This window comes from Cryptomeria japonica, chromosome 4 (assembly GCF_030272615.1).
Source record: "Cryptomeria japonica chromosome 4, Sugi_1.0, whole genome shotgun sequence".
Taxonomy (NCBI): Eukaryota; Viridiplantae; Streptophyta; class Pinopsida; order Cupressales; family Cupressaceae; genus Cryptomeria; species Cryptomeria japonica.
In genome coordinates, this window is record NC_081408.1 from 736,164,073 (window position 1) to 736,180,320 (window position 16,248).

The 16,248-nt window shown below is 36.5% G+C and overlaps 1 protein-coding gene across 2 annotated transcripts; it reads right to left on the reverse strand.

Annotated features, from left to right (window-relative positions):
* Positions 1-3,878: 3,878 nt before the first annotated feature.
* On the reverse strand, positions 3,879-14,078 carry LOC131027452 (IAA-amino acid hydrolase ILR1-like 1). Of its 2 annotated transcripts, XM_057957529.2 has the most exons (5): positions 13,126-14,076; positions 9,955-10,080; positions 8,994-9,308; positions 4,543-4,671; positions 3,879-4,397 (listed from the first exon to the last, which is right to left on the reverse strand). In XM_057957529.2, exons 1-5 carry the CDS (start codon positions 13,537-13,539, stop codon positions 4,002-4,004), a joined length of 1,380 nt encoding a protein of 459 aa, XP_057813512.2. In that variant the 5' UTR covers positions 13,540-14,076; the 3' UTR covers positions 3,879-4,001. The 2 variants fall into 2 exon arrangements, with proteins under 2 accessions (XP_057813512.2, XP_057813513.2); XM_057957530.2 differs by lacking the exon at positions 9,955-10,080 and having other exon boundaries at positions 13,126-14,078.
* Positions 14,079-16,248: the final 2,170 nt, after the last annotated feature.

Sequence of the window (16,248 nt, forward strand, 5' to 3'; positions counted from 1 at the left end):
TATTCAATCAAGAGGGCAGGCCTATTGCCTACTTTAGTGAGAACTAAACGATGCCAAAAAGAGATATTGTACTTATGATAAAGAATTGTATGTTGTTGCCCAAACATTGAAATAATGGAGGCACTACTTGTTACATAGAGAAATCATTTTGTTAACATACAATCAAGCGCTAAAATATATCAACTCTCAAGCCAAGTTATCCTATAAACATGCCAAATGGGTCTCCTTTTTGCAAGATTATAATTTTGTTGTGCAACATTAGAGTGGCAAAGCTAATGTTGTGGTTGATGCTTTAAGTGAAATCTACGTCACCTACTCATCTCAATGACCAATGAGATTGTTGAGTTTGGGGAAACGAAAGGAGAATATGCAATCGATTTCAACAAAGTTATTACTACCCTCAATAGTCGTGTTGATGCAAGGACTCAAATTGTTTGAAGACTGCTTATTAGAAAATGGAGATGACTCCAACTTTGTATTCCCTTTGGATCTAAGAGAGAAAAACTAATTCGAGAAATGCATTCAAATAGCCTGGGGAGACACTTCAAAAAGGACAAAACTTACACCTTGGTAAGTGAGAAATTCTTTTGGCCTCACCTAAGGAAGGAAATGGACAAGTTTGTTTCTACATGTAAAGTTTGTCAAGTTTCTAAAGGTGAGAAACAAAACACAAGTTTATACAAATCATTACTTGTTCCTGAGGGATCATGGATTGACATCTCCATGAATTTTGTGTTGGGATTACCTTGTACTCAGTGAGGAAATGATTCCATTTTTTATTTTTATTTTGTTGTGGATTAGTTCTCAAAGATGGCCCACTTCATTCCATGCAAAAAAGACTGGATGCAAGTAAGACTCCTAATTTATTTTTTGGGGAAATTGTTATTTTACATGGATTGCCCAAAACTATTACTAGTGACTGGAATACAAAGTTTTTGAGTCAATTTTGGAATACAAAGCTTTTGAGTCAATTTTGGGACACTGGAAAAAACTTGAGAGAAAACTACAATATAGTTCAGTCTACCACCCTCAAACGAATGGACAAACCTAGGTGGTAAACAGGGGTTTGGATAATTTGCTTTGATGCCTAGTTGGTGAAAATCTAAGGCAATGGGATTTGATTTTAACGCAAGCTGAATTTGCTTTTAACTCTTGCATTAATAAGTCAACTAGAAGTCTCCTTTTCAAGTTGTTCTGGGAAACAATCCTAAGGGGATCGTTGATCTTATCGATTTTCCAAATGAAGATGGAGACAATCCCAAGGGGGTCGTTGATCTTATTGATTTTCCAAATTAAGATGGATTAGTCAAGATGCAGAAGACGTTGCTAGACATATACAGAAAATACAACATCAAGGGAGGCACAAGCTACAACTGACCAATAAGCAAAAGAGATGTTAATTTTCATCGAAAGAAGAAAGTATACGAAGAGGGTGAACAAGTCATAGTGTATTTGCATAGGGAAAGATCTCCTGAAGGCATGCACTTATAACAAAATTGAAACCCAAAAAAGTGAGACCATGCAAAATACTAAATAAAATCAGTGAGAAGGCCTATTTCTTGGATTTGCCTAAAAGTTTGGATATCAATCCAATTTTTAATGCTGTAGATATTTATCTACAGCTAATTTGATCCCAAACCAATTCTTGATGAAAATGTGGTGAAAGACTTGACCAATGCATTGCCACCAAGAAAAAAAAGGGCAAATTGAAAAGATAAATGAATCCTAAGATTGCTGCCACAAGATCCAAGAATTACAAAATGTATTTAGTAAAATGGGTAGGATTACCTCATTCCAGCAACACTTGGATCATCGAAAAAAATCTCATGAAATTTATAAAATTAGACTGTTCTGAACCAGGAGGTTTAGACCTTTTTAAAGGTAGGGAAGATAATGTAACGGCTGACTAGTTTTGGGGCTCCTGCTTTTCTTCTGTTTTTAGAGTTTTCTGTTCTTTTTGGTAGAGAGAAATAGAAAAGAAAAGAAGAGGTTTTTCTTGGCTGGTAGATGCTACAGAAATTAGTGGTTTTAGTATCGAAGAATTTTCTTTCTGTCTTGCTGTTGTTCCAGCATATTATTTCTTATGCATTCAGAAGATAATAACCATGGATTCTGTTTTATATTTTGTTTTGATTAGAATGTTTAGTTGTTTGCTTATTTTTTCAGCATAGTGTTGTTGATTTTGTAACTAGGTTACGAAAATAAATAGGATTCGGATTGCCTTAAGGCATCATCCGAATCCTTATAGGGCAGGCCCCTATCTATTGTATTTATATGTAATGTGTAAAACAAATAGGGATGGGCCCTATTCCAATGTTGTCTGAATCCCAAAAAGGGAAATACGGCTGGGCCCTATCTCTATGTGCACAAACTCGAATAGGGCTGGGCCCTTTATCTCCTACACGCCAAGCAACATGAAAAATGTTCATCATATTATAGGGCCGACCCTATATCACTTCATGTAACGTGTGGTCCTCCCCTTGCAATATAACTTAATCATTATTAAGATGCCAAAATAGGGCAAGACTTAAGGCAACGTGTAAGCCTTATAATTGCAATTAAATCTTGGCACAAAACTTAAGGTAAAGCCGACTTGAATTGGTCTCCATGCCACATACAAATAGAGATTCATTTGTATGTATTCATCATTCATTTTTATCATCATCAATGTGAAGTTAGCTCTACAAGATCTGGAGGTTAGCGAATATTCATTGAAGGCAAGTGAACCACCTCTGAAGATCAGCGAATTACTTCTGCCATCAGCATTTGCCATACATGCGATCTTGGACAGTGAATACATTGAAGAGGATAGCGAGTTCCTCTTGAAGGTCCACAAACATCATTAGGTCTGCAATCTTCAGTGAAGAACTACGAAGAGGTGGAAGTTGTATGCTGATAAGTCTGTTATCTTCTGCTGTTACATTGTGCCCTAGCTGGGTTACGACTGTAACTCTAATTCTGCCCTAGGTTGACAGTTATATCAGATAAGTAATCTGATCTTTATTGCCATTGTATTCTACAATTAATAAAAGGATCTAGATCTGATTTGTTGCTGGGTTTTTCCTCCAAGAGGGAGGTTTTCCCAGGGTAGTCTTGTGTTGTGTGATCCTCTATTTGTATGCTTTACTGTGCAACTTTAGTTTTCTGTTTATTGTGGATAATCTGATCATGAAAACTAACAAGTGTGCTATGGGTTCTTACACAGGAGTTGAGCAGCATTTTGGAGATTTGTTTGCCGAAAATAGAGGTTTAATCTGCATCACAGAAGCTCTTACTATCAGAGGTTTAATCTACATCACAGAAGCTCTTACTATCATTCTTATAAACTGTGAAAATCAGATTTACACTATGACAATATTTGAGGAATTACAGTTAAGAATTCAAATCGTGCACCGTTCTTGACTACAATCCTTAGTCTATGACCACCACAAGATTTCATGAAAGAGGATAATTTATCATTCTTATAAACTGTGAAAATCAGATGTACACTATGACAATATTTGTGGAATTACAGTTAAGAATTTATTGTGCACCGTTCTTGACCACAATGCTTAGTCTATGACCACCATAAGATTTCATGAAAGAGGATAATTCATTGTATTCAATCCAGTATAGTATGGAATCCTTATTTTAAGTATTATGAAATCTTGTCATGACCATTTTCAGTAAATCAAAGATTTAACACTGGTATATTACAAAGTACTATGACTCTTTGTCATCATTATTTGTGCTGCATTTAAAAAATGTGCACAGTAACAAATTTTGGATAAATTTACTTCGTCATGATTTTTACTTTCACCTTTGCATAATGAACATTAACATTTCTTTTATGATTAGTGATGCCTTTTCATGAAGGCAGAGAGGTGAGTGAATCTAGATTTTTAAAAATTAACTAAATTCTTAAAAATTAAAAATTTGGGAAGCATTCATTGGGAAGAAAAAAAAACTTTAATGTCTACGAGACTAAACATTGAAAGCCTATGGAACAGTGAGCCTTGCCATCATTGACTTAAAGAGTGACCAACCTTTGATTTGACGATATCATTGAGATATCTTTGGGCTATAGCAACATGCATTGCAGCACCAAGTGGGAGAACATTTTCATCAATAGTAAAGAGAGGAGAGTGTGCCGCATGAGTAGATCCAGATGTTTCATTTTTCATTCCAAGGAAAAAGAAAGCTCCAGGTATATTCTCTGAATAGAAAGAGAAGTCTTCTGCACCCATGCGAGGGGACATGACTTTCACATTATCTGCACCCACTAAATCAGCTGCAACTTTACGCATATGATCATACATATTTATGTCGTTCACAGTTGGTGGATTAAAGGGATACTCTTTTTCTAAGAAATCCACACTTGAGGTGCACCTGTGGACAAGGGATTGACCTACAATTATCTGTGATAACAAAATATGTCAGGTCACACTTAAACAAAGGGGGAATAGCAGCCTTTAATTTCCATTTGATTATATATTGCAAACAAACATTGATTGACATCTAAAAATTGTTGATTTTTTTAGAGATCTATGCTGTTATACATACTTCATCTATTCTCTGCTTGAGTCTGTAAAAACTCTCATTTGAAAAGGCACGGAATGTGCCTCCAATTGTCACCGAGTCCGGAATTACATTAAAGGCATCACCTCCATTGAATGTAGCAACTGTTACCACCTGTGAAAATGATATACCAAAAATAACAAAAACGAAAACAAATCTCCCAAGACACTTTGAAAAGTACATCAACCTTCGACTTTCGAAAGATGTCAAAGCTTTTTAGTATGAAGATTGTTACACATTCATAATATAAAAATCATATGAAAATACTATCACATAATGATACATGCTGAAACACAGACGCGTTATTTCATGAATATACAAGTTCAAATGTAGAAGAATTATTATAAGCGGTTTTCTTGTATGTGTTTGAAAACTTGAATGCAATGTCCGAATACAACCAACCACAGATTAATATTATACCACCAGCTACTACATCCAATTCCCTTGAAAACTTCGTTTAACTCTTAAGCTTTGATGAGATTGTCTGCACATTCCCATCAGCGTGCGCTTGCTTTATCTCAGGGTATATGTTCCTAGATTTCAGTACAAACCTTGGAGATCTGAGTAATTTCCATAGTTTATAGTGAACTGACATGATAGTAATCTGGAACAAACACCCATGAGCTTGAAATAAAAAACGAAGAATGTGTTTCCATGGAGGGATTATGGACTCTTATTTTACCCTGAGGTCAGTCTCATGTAATCGAAAAAATGCAGCTACAAAATTAAAATGATTCTTTCTCTCTAAAATAGGAGTTCCACGTATGTAGCTATAAGCTTATGAGAAAAAGAAATGAACTAAACATGTTATTTTTCACTCTTGTATTCGTTCACCTGCTAATCTGATTTTCTAAGATAACGACAGTAATAAATTTCAGATTGAACTAGATAAATGAAATGTTTTGATTTTGAACATGAAACTAGAGAAAAAGAGCACAAGGGATATAGAATGTGTGTCGAAAGTGGCTGCAAGGACTGAAGAAGGCTGCAAAGGCTTGAGAATTCATTAGAAGGGGTGCTTGTGCCTTGAGCATGTTTAACAGGTTGCCTCAGTCAAAACCCTATTCTGCATGGAAGTAGGGGTGTTCGTGGATCTGCGCAGTCTAAAAACTGGGAAAAACCTGCAGTTAAATGTCAGTACCCAGTGAAATCTTTGCAAGCGGGTTTGGCCATCATGCCCAGTTCAGTTAAAAAGCATTAAATTCCTGGTCAAATCCAGGTCAAACCTTGAAAAAACGCAATCGAAAAGATTGTGTACCCCCCCACCCCCAACATAAAAAAAAAAACCAAACAAACAAACAAACTGCACTTAAACACGGGTAATTAAAAAACTGGGTTTTTCTCAGGTTTTTCATTTTGGAATGAATTAACAACTGCAGTGTTTTTGTGCGTTTATGAGATTATAAGTGTTTGATGAAATGTTAACCTGTTACTATGTTGTATTTTTCTCATTTTAAACCATTGTAATTGAATTCCATTTATTCATTTAGTATGCCAGGCCATTGCCGTGTAAATACAATGCTAATAGCAGAAGATATGTTAGCTTTTCCAAAATAGTGTGTTAAGGTAAAAAAGATGATGTAGGGAGAAATGGATGGAAAAGATCTCTTTCCAAAAATGAAAAGTTTCCCCAAGTCTAAGGCAATCTGACAGTTGAAAACCCGTTACAATCCCTTGAGTGGGAAAATGGATTTTAAATCGTTGGGACACTAGCATGCTAGTGTCCAAAGTGACACATGGATGTCAAAGGTTGGAAAAAAGTATTAACAGTAGAAGAGGTCTGGTTTTGGTGAAATGTTGTGCTTTAGGGTGTTTCAGGGAGAATGATCAAAATGAGGTCAAATTATGTTTGTTTTTATTGGTGATGAATATTAAAATGGAATTAGAATATTTGACAAGTCTCTTGTTTATAATTAAGGTTCTAGGGTCACGTCATCAAATATGATGCCACATCAGCATGTTTTTTGTCAAGGTGTCTAAAACAGCCCAAAAAAAAAGTTACATGGTGGAGGGTAGAGGCTCTGTGATTTGGCATACTCTGAAAACTAGGGCGCAATTGGTTAAAGAGGTTCTCTTTTGGATATGTAATAAGGGCTTTGAGGCTCTTTTTGGGTTGGATTCCTAAGATGGTAATCCTCCCATTCTTTATGTGTATACTCATTTACAGCCTCTCTATGATAGTTTTGTGGCTGCTGGGTGGACTTTAGTAGGACATTATACAACAATTCAAAACTTTGGGCTTGCTTTTGGTTACAAATGGAAGGGTCCTAGTGAGTGGCCACCAGGGGGTTTTGAGGAATCTCGGCAAGAGCTGGCCCATATTCTTGCTTCTCGGAGCAGTAATTCCTTAGAGGGGCCTGATATTTAAGCTTGGGGTCGTGAGTCATCTGGGAATTATTCAGTTGCTGCTAGCTATATGAAGCTTGTTCATCATATTTATGGGGATGTAGAGGTGTCTTGGTGGAAATATGTATGCAATTGTTTTTCTTGGCCTAAATGTAATTTTTTCCTTTGGCTGGTGGTTCAGAATTGATGTCTTACTTGGGATAACCTATGTAAGAGGGATTTTTGCGGGCCCTCTATGTGTGTTCTTTGTTGTAATAGTGAGGAGTCTATATGTCACCTTTTCTTTCAGTGTTCATTCTCCAGGAGGATTTGGCATTCTTAGTGGGATACTTGGAACTGTACATGTTGGCATGTTTCATCTCTGGTTGAGTTTTGGGACTGTTGGGGTCATGCTCCCGTTGATACTCCCTTTTTTCACATTGCGTAGTCCTAAGGTCCAACTTTTATTATTTGGCACATTTGGTTGGAGAGAAATCGTTGTATTTTCCAAGATGTCCAGCTTGATGTTCAACATGTGTGGTTGAAGATTATGCATTCTGTTCGGAAGATAGTTTCGGCTAAATGTGACCTTGCAAGGGGAGTGGCTCCTAGGGAGATGGACATATGTAACCGCTTTGATTTTTCACTTCCCGATCCAGGTGTGCAGAGGATTCGACAGCTTATGCGAGATAGGTGTCGTCATCCTTTACGAAGGATCTCTTGAGTGGGCCATCGGAGCCCACCTCCTCCTGGTGTTCTGAAAATCAATACTGATGGGTCTTCAAGGGGCAATCCTGGACATGCTGGTATTGGTGGAGTGGGACGTGATAGCTTGGGGCAAGTTCAATTTCTGTTTTCTATCTACAAAGGTTTTCACACGAATAATTATATGGAGGCTTTTGCTATTTTGGTTGCATTGAGGCATTGTTGTACTCTTCATTGGCAACAAATTGTTGTAGAGTCGGACTCCCAGGTTGTGGTGACTCTGTTGAATCAGCAAAAGTGTGATGGTGTCAGTTGGTAGTTACAATTGGTTATTCGTCAAATTCTTTTGCTTTCTAACTCCTTTGAGTCTATTACTTTCATTCATATCCCCAGGGAATGGAATGGTGTGGCTGATTGTCTTGCTAAGTGGGCTTTTGTCTTTATGGAGGGCTGATCTATTGAGGATAGGGGACAACTTTCTCCGAAATTGTCTCATCAATTGGATCAAGTTGTTGATTAGGACAAGTCCTTGTAATCCTCTCTTTGCTGGGCTTTTGCTTTCTGTTGTTGTATTTCTTCTGTTTTGAATAAATTTTTACCCCCCTTTATTGTCAAAGTAAAACTGATACTTGTGCGCTGATGTGACATCACATGATTGATTGCTTTTTAGATCTAAAGGATACATTTCATTCAATTATGGGTAGTTATCATTAGCAATAACAACTTTAAAGTCACAACTATTGGTGCAATGTTGTCAAAAATATTAGACATTAAATCAACAAATGTGGACATTAAATCAACAAATACTATCACAACCACTAAAATGCACTCGACTACCAAGTCCTTTCCTCCACATGTGATTAATTACCCTCGATACAAAATACATTGCCAAATGAATTTCAACGCACATACTTATAGCCCCCTGTGATACTCTCCTTGGATGATAATCTAGGTAGTAGGTGGATTGTCAAGGTTTGGTATGCTTCCCCGTTTAGTCATAAGGTAGAAACTGGGTGGTATATAATTGAACTAGGTGGAAAAGCACCTTTATGATTTACAGAAATAATTGGAAAAGAACAGGATACATCAGACAAACTTGGACAAGGATGCAGAAGATAACAGGATTTCTGATTTTTCTCAACATGCACATCCCATTGAAACTTGAACCTAAATCAGTCTACTCTGAATGCTAAGGGAACATATATTCGGTACCTGACTTAGTAGAGTAAGAGAAAATAGAATAATCTGCTTCATAAGCAGCATGCATTCAATAAGTATATCAACTACTAACTAGCAAGAATGAACAAAAGATATTTGGGTTGGGATTTGTTTCTTTGCAATTAAAGTGTGCTCCCGTCATCTCCATTTGACTAGTGCATATCTTATGTAAAAGGCATGTAAAATACCTGTGAGTCCAAGGGGTTGGCTTCCCGGGAAATAAGTTGCTGAAGGCTAACAATAGAAGCAGAAGCTGCCAGAATAGGATCAATTGCATGTTGAGGAATTCCCGAATGTCCTCCCTTCCCAGTTATGACTGCCTTGAAGAAACCACACCCTGCCAATAAAGGCCCAGCCTTGGAAGCAATAACACCAGTTGGATAATAGCTAGAGACATGAATTCCGAATATAGCTTCTACATTCTCTAAAGCCCCATCTTCTATCATTCTTTTTGCACCACCACCTCTCTCCTCTGCTGGTTGAAAGATTAAGACAACAGTTCCCTGAAACATCCAACAGAATGGTCACGAACAAAGAAGATCAGGAACAATTTTCAACCAGAAATATACTAATTTTCGAGCTGAACCTGTTGGTATTTTCAATTGATTCTCTGATTATTTCTATAAAGTAGCTATCTTTAGTCTTTGAGACTCTTAGATCAGTGGCCAATGAATGGAAGACACAAATTAATTTCCCTCTACACTTTAGGCTCCACTAGACCTAGGAGGTAGCCCTTATAACAATATCTGAAATTGATATTGATCAAAGTAGATTTATTCTCACAAATTTTATTAAAGTCTGAATGATGTTTATCAGATTATCCTTTAATAACTTCTTCATTTCAGCACCTTGAGAACATGGAACAACTGAACTAAGCGTAGGTTTTGATAGGAGGTTTCAAGTACAGTAATGAACTCAACATCAAGAGAGAAGAAGCCTCTCCTGCTTATGTCAATAATAATTGAATCTACAAAATCTGTTTATTTGGTCAAACAATTTAAAATGATCCATTCTAAGAACCAAGTATATTTAAGCTAGAAAGAGGGACAAAGTGAGAATGTCAGAGTAGAAGACTGTACTAGCATGTTCATTCATTTACAGATATAAAGTTATAAACTACTAGGCAGAGGTATAGAGCACTGTAGAAACCTGCAACATCTGCCTTCGCTCCTGTAATATCTTTGCCGCACCCAGAAGCATGGTCACATGGGCATCGTGCCCACAGGCATGCATTTTTCCCGGAATTTTACTTTTGTGCTCCCACTCAACTGCCTCCTGCATGTACCCCAACTAATTATAAACCATATCTTATATGATTATCAAAGAAAGAACAACTTTCAGCAATGGAAAATATGGCGCAATTGTGTTTTGCAAATCCTTGAAGTTGGTTGACTATGAAGAAATGGTGTACAGTGGTTTTTCACTTTTTGGTTTTATTGTTTGTTGCTATCACAGGTGCGAGCTTTCCAGTCTTCAAGGAAAGCATGGTGACCATGCTCCTTCAGTGCATTGGTAAAGGTGACTTTGGGTGTAGGAAGAGATACGAATTTAGCTTCTAGTAATTTACAAATGTTGTGATAGTACTCATAGGACCGTTCAGGACATAAAGTGCTGCATATCCTTATGGTTCAGTGATAACTGCTGAATGTTTTAGTGACAAATGATATGGCAGTACTGCTATTATGGACTAGGATGGGTGGAGGGAATACTTTCAAGCCTGTCTGATTATTTACCAGTACAAAAACTTTGAGTGATGAGAGTTTTAAGGTTTCCATGATTGTTTTGAAAAGGCCTGTGACTGATTTCAAAATCATTGATATTATCCTTATCTCATTAGGTAAATTGAGTAATTTCAAAATCATTGATATTATCCTTATCTCATTAGGTAAATTGAGTAAGTTAAAAATATTCAGTAAGTTAACATAGCCGAGAAATCTTATTAATCTCTCATGACTCATTCTATTACTATATTGTGTCTCAAATTTTACAGGCTAGTATTGCAATGCTTGTTCAGAAATATTTGCTAGTTTAAACTTTCTGATTTTTGAATATGCGGAATAATAATGAATTGGAAAACAAAGTCAACAAAATTTCACCTGGCCCCAATAGCACTAAATGTTAAACAACCATTCATTGATAATAAAAAATACGACAAATAACCGGCCAATATCAGGATCCTCAAATTTTAAGGAATTTGGAAAATCATATGGCAGTCAATGTACCAAGTGGACACCTATGTCCCAATTAAAGTGCGATAATAATGCTCTTGAATGAAGTTTGAAATACAAAATCTAAAACAGTTACAATGGTCTTGAAATAGTTCTCATTTAAGGGAAAGAAGTCAGTAATTGAGCGCGTTTTAATGGCTGTGATAGCATTTGTTAAATTTAATGTTCACACATGTTGTCATGTTGATTTAATATCTAATATTTTTGACAACATTGCACCTAAGTTACCGGGTTTGCCTCTGGGCCCCCCTGGTATGGGTCCGGGTTCGACCGGGTCCATGGTACGGGTCCGGTTCGACCTGGGTTCGACCAGGGTTCGAAAAACCCAGAGTGGGTTCGACCCTGGTCGAACCCGGGGTCGAACCCAGTCGAACCCGAGCAGACCCAGTCGAACCTGGGTGGCTGGGCGGCCTGTAAAGTCAAAAAACAATGCAAATTTAATTTTTTTTTCAATTCCGCCTTGTAAAAAGTGAAAGTTATAACCTTAATAAGCAGAAAATTAGACGTTTTAAAAAAACAGAAAACTGATGCACGCCATGGAGTTCCGTGTGGGTTTGAAGGTTGTGATTTGGTGTTGCCGGCGGGGGCGCTGCCCCTCGACCCCGCCCTGTACCGCGACAGGGAGCGCGCCCTGGGCGCTGCCCCGGGACCCTGCAAGGGGCGCTGCCCCTCGACCCCGCAAGGGGCTCTGCCCCCAGACCCCGCTGGGGGCGCTGCCCCTTGACCCCGTTGGGGGCGCTGCCCCCAGACCCCCGCAAGGGGCGCTGCCCCTTGACCCCGTTGGGGTGTTGCCGGCAAAATCCAGGTCCTCAATTTGAAAAATTAAACTTGGATGTTCTTAGTTTGAATCCATTTAATGATCAAACTTTAAAATGTTGAAAGTTGAAACAATGATACTTGAATATTTCATCATTTTGATATTAGACTTGATGTATATGATGCTCTTATGGTATGATCATGATGCTACGATTACAAGTTTATGTTGGTTTTGTTGTTTATATGATGCTATGTGACATGCTAATCTTAATTCATGCTTATAGGTTGCATATATATATAATTTACATGTTTTTGTACTAACGAACCCAAACGAACCCAAACCCCTTTTCAAAATTTTGCCGTACCGGCATACCGGGTTCTTCGAACCCGAACCGGTACCCGAACCCGAACCAGTAACTTAGCATTGCACCAATAGTTGTGACTTTAAAGTTGTTATTGCTGATAATCACTACCATGATTGAATGAAATGTATCCCTTAGATCTAAAAAGCAACAAATCATGTGATGCCACATCAACGCACAAGTATCGGTCTCACTTTTTTTGGGGCAGTTTTGGACACCTCTGCAAAAACATGCTGATGTGGCATCATATTTGATGATGTTGCCCTGAAAACTTACTTATAAACAGAAGACATGTCAAGTATGCTACTGTAAAAAAATGGTAGTGATTTGAAATTTTCACATATGATTTTGAGAAACGTGAAGTTAGTGTGCTCAACTACTGAATCCTCTCCCCTATATATGTTATAAGAGAATAAAGACTAGACTTACAATTGCCTAAGACTCAAGACTTCAAAGGAGATGGATCAATAAGCCATTTATGTTAAAAACAATCACATCCTAGATCAACAAGGGGTAATAGAGTGAGCCAACATTTTATGATAGGTCTTAAGTTGGGTCCTAGCTAATATGGTATTAGGTTAAGGTTAGGAGTCTGAATCTCCCTAGTTATCATATTAGGGTCAGATTAGGAGTCTGAATCTCCCTAGTTATCATATTAGGGTCAGATTAGGAGTCTGAATCTCAGTCGCATGATAACTGCTCCTAGTATCTTTTAAGTTACAGTCGTCTCCCTAAAATTCTATAGCCGGGGGGGAATCATAATTGCAAAACAAGGGTTTCCGGGTCTGCATGGTAGGAACTTCTAAAATCTATCATTGGCAATCTTAAATTAAAATTCATGTGTTGTATCACACACAACAGTTGAATAAACACAACCTAAAAAGATAATGCAAACAACTACTCGCAAAAACAACCTTTAAAAAGAGGAAATCTGAAATCAGCACAATTTTTTAATAGCACTGCAAATTGGGCACCTGAATGGGGAGAGCATCCATATCAGCTCTGATACCCACAAAAGGGCGACCTCCAGAGCCTATGGAGGCCACCACACCTGTCTCTGCAAGAGGCCACCTATACTTTATGCCCAATTGATCCAGCTCACTTCTTATGAGTGCACTGGTTTCGAACTCTTGATATGCAAGTTCAGGATTCTCGTGTATCCTTCTGCGTATGCCTGTAAGCCAATTGAAGACCTCTAGTCTTTTTGCAGCTCTCAAAATTTCTTGCATACTCCCTTCATCATCTTCTTGATATGAGATGCCAAAGCCATTTGTGGCTGAGGGATATGCATCGTCTGAATTTTCACAATCAAGAAGATCCAAGTTCAAACCCCACGCAACACTACCCACCCAAATAAAAGCAATGGCAATCCACCAACAGGCAGCCATGTGTTTGATCACTTGAATTGAGCAGTTTATGAAATCAAAGAAAAGGTCAGGTCTTTTTCAGGTTCAACATGCCTGGTGCACTAAGCAGTTTATGAAAGCAAAAGAAAGATCAGATTTTTTGTCAGTTTCACCATGCCTGGTTCACTGAGCTGTTGATGAAAGCAAAGGAGAGATCAGGCCTTTTTCAGGTTCACCATACCTGGTGCACTGTTCACCTTAATGTGCTTTTAAGCCAGGCAGAATTTCAGATATAGAATCTGTCTCAAATTTAGCTCAGTCGCTTTGATTCTTAGTTATGCTCCTTAAAAGGTTAGAATCCTGCGATTCCAATAGTCAATCCAGGAATCTTTCCTGGTATAGGGATTCTAGGTCATTTTACTTGCCCAAGTTGTTGACTACAGCGACAGAACACAATTTGACGCTAAGATAGACAAAATATATTGTACCAGGTACGAGGCAAATCTATTGATTTCTTCTATTGTTTGTTCCATGTGTCTATGGTTTTGAGACAATCCTGTTCCATCTTTCAATATCTTTGTTCATTCAAATATCAAATTATTAGTCCCTGTCTTAAGTGGGGAATTAATGTTTTCACATGTTTTGGTAACTGTGCAAATTGAAAAATTTATATCAAAGTTTTATTTTTGTTCTTATTAAACTATTTTAAAAATTATTAATTTTTTGATCAATCATTAGTTGTTTCATTTTTTGCTGAGGTTTATTTATTTTATTTTTGAAAATATTTGCTATTATTATACAAGGTATATTGCAACCCAGCTGTCAAGCCTTCATTCGCTGCAAAGTACGGCTTAAATTGATTTCAAATCATATATTTAATTACTATGACATTATAACGACAGCATATTAAATGTAAACTACAGATTTTTCACACAGTTTTTCTACTGCATTTTCCTTTTACCAATAATTTTTAAAAAACAATATTAAATCGCTTGCTATTAATAAAGGGTTTTAAAAAATATTCCTTAAACCATCTACGGTAAACGGGAGTATTTAATTAATTTAATTTTACTTTTTATTTACTATTGAATAGTTGCTGAAGAAAACTTAGGAACTAGACTCATATTATAATTAAGGTTTAATTTTTACATTTTTATTTTATTTTTTATTTTTTATATAATTAAAATTAATTAATTAATTATTAATAAAAAATAAAATGAAATAAATTAGAATAACATATTGTTAATTATTATGTTTTAAAAAATTCTTATAAAATATTAATTTAAAATTAATTTATAAAATAAAATAATATGATATAAATATGTTATTTTTTTTATAAAAACTTCATATAATAATATTATATAGTTAAATGTTATATATTTAATTTTTATATAAAATTATTATTCAATTATATTTGTTTATTTTTTAAATATATAACATAATTTATACTTATTATTATATCAAATATTTTAAGATATTATATTAAATACCATTTCTTATATATTATCTCTCCCCCTTCTATTTCCTCTCTCCCTATCACAAACATAACATGTGCATATTGGCAATGAATCCTTATTACTCTCTACACTCTATATTGTCATATATATCTATCTTTCCTTCTCTCTCTTCCTCTACATTTTTCTATCGCTTATGCTTTATATCCCTCTCTCTATCTTCCTACCTCTCTCTATCTTTATCTCTCCCTCTACCTCTCTCTATATCTATATCTATTTGTCTCCCTCTATCTTCTTTCATCCCCCTCTATCTCTAGACATGTGTCCCTGCATTCATTTATGTCTCTCCCTCTCTATCCCTCTCACTATTTTTAGGCCTCTATATAGGTATCTCAATGTCTATTTATCTCTATCTCTCCATACTTCTTCTCTAAAATTCCCCTTTATCTCAATCTTGTTATCTCGTCCTCTCTCTTCACCCCTACATCTCTCCCTCACTCTATTTCTATCTATATATCACTTCCTATCTCTATATTTATCTCTTTCATCTCTATCTATCCCCATCTCATCTCTTTATCTCCCTCTCCTTCTCTCCTTCTCTCCATATCCCTTTCCTCCATCTCTGTCTTTATCTATACCCTTTTTATCTCTATCTCCTTATCCCCCCTCTCTCTCACTCTTCCCCACTCTATCTCTCCGTCTCTCCCTATTATGAACATAACATGAGCCTAAATATCTTCTCAATTCATAGGTTTTATTTTACTCCTAATTGGATCTGCGTAAGTGGATGTATAATTGATTTCAAGATATCATCTCTTCACTAAGACCTTTGTTGCAGAAACAACATCACTTGCTAAATGGCCTAGCAATTGACCTTATTTAATACACAAGAGTATGCAACTAATAGACAAAAAAATTCCCTAATTGACCTTCCACACCTCTTTGGCATATCTATTGCACACCAAGGAGCAATTGCTAGTTTGAGGCTAATGTTAGATTGCTCCATCAATTGTCTTCTTTCACTTTCACTACCCAAATATTGGTATGTTTGTTTCAACGTCAAAACAAAAATGGCAGCAAACATAAAGATAGTTGTCCTAAGGTACTAGACAAGCCAAAAACCACATAATATCAATCACTAAACTCCTTGTGAAATCTAAACAACAAACAATCCTTTTAATATTATAACAACAAACAATAACTTATCAATTTTTAGCAAATAGGCAAGGACTCTAGCAGTATCACAGCTCTTGTTAATTTTAAAAAACAAAAAAAATATAATTATAAGTTCATTATT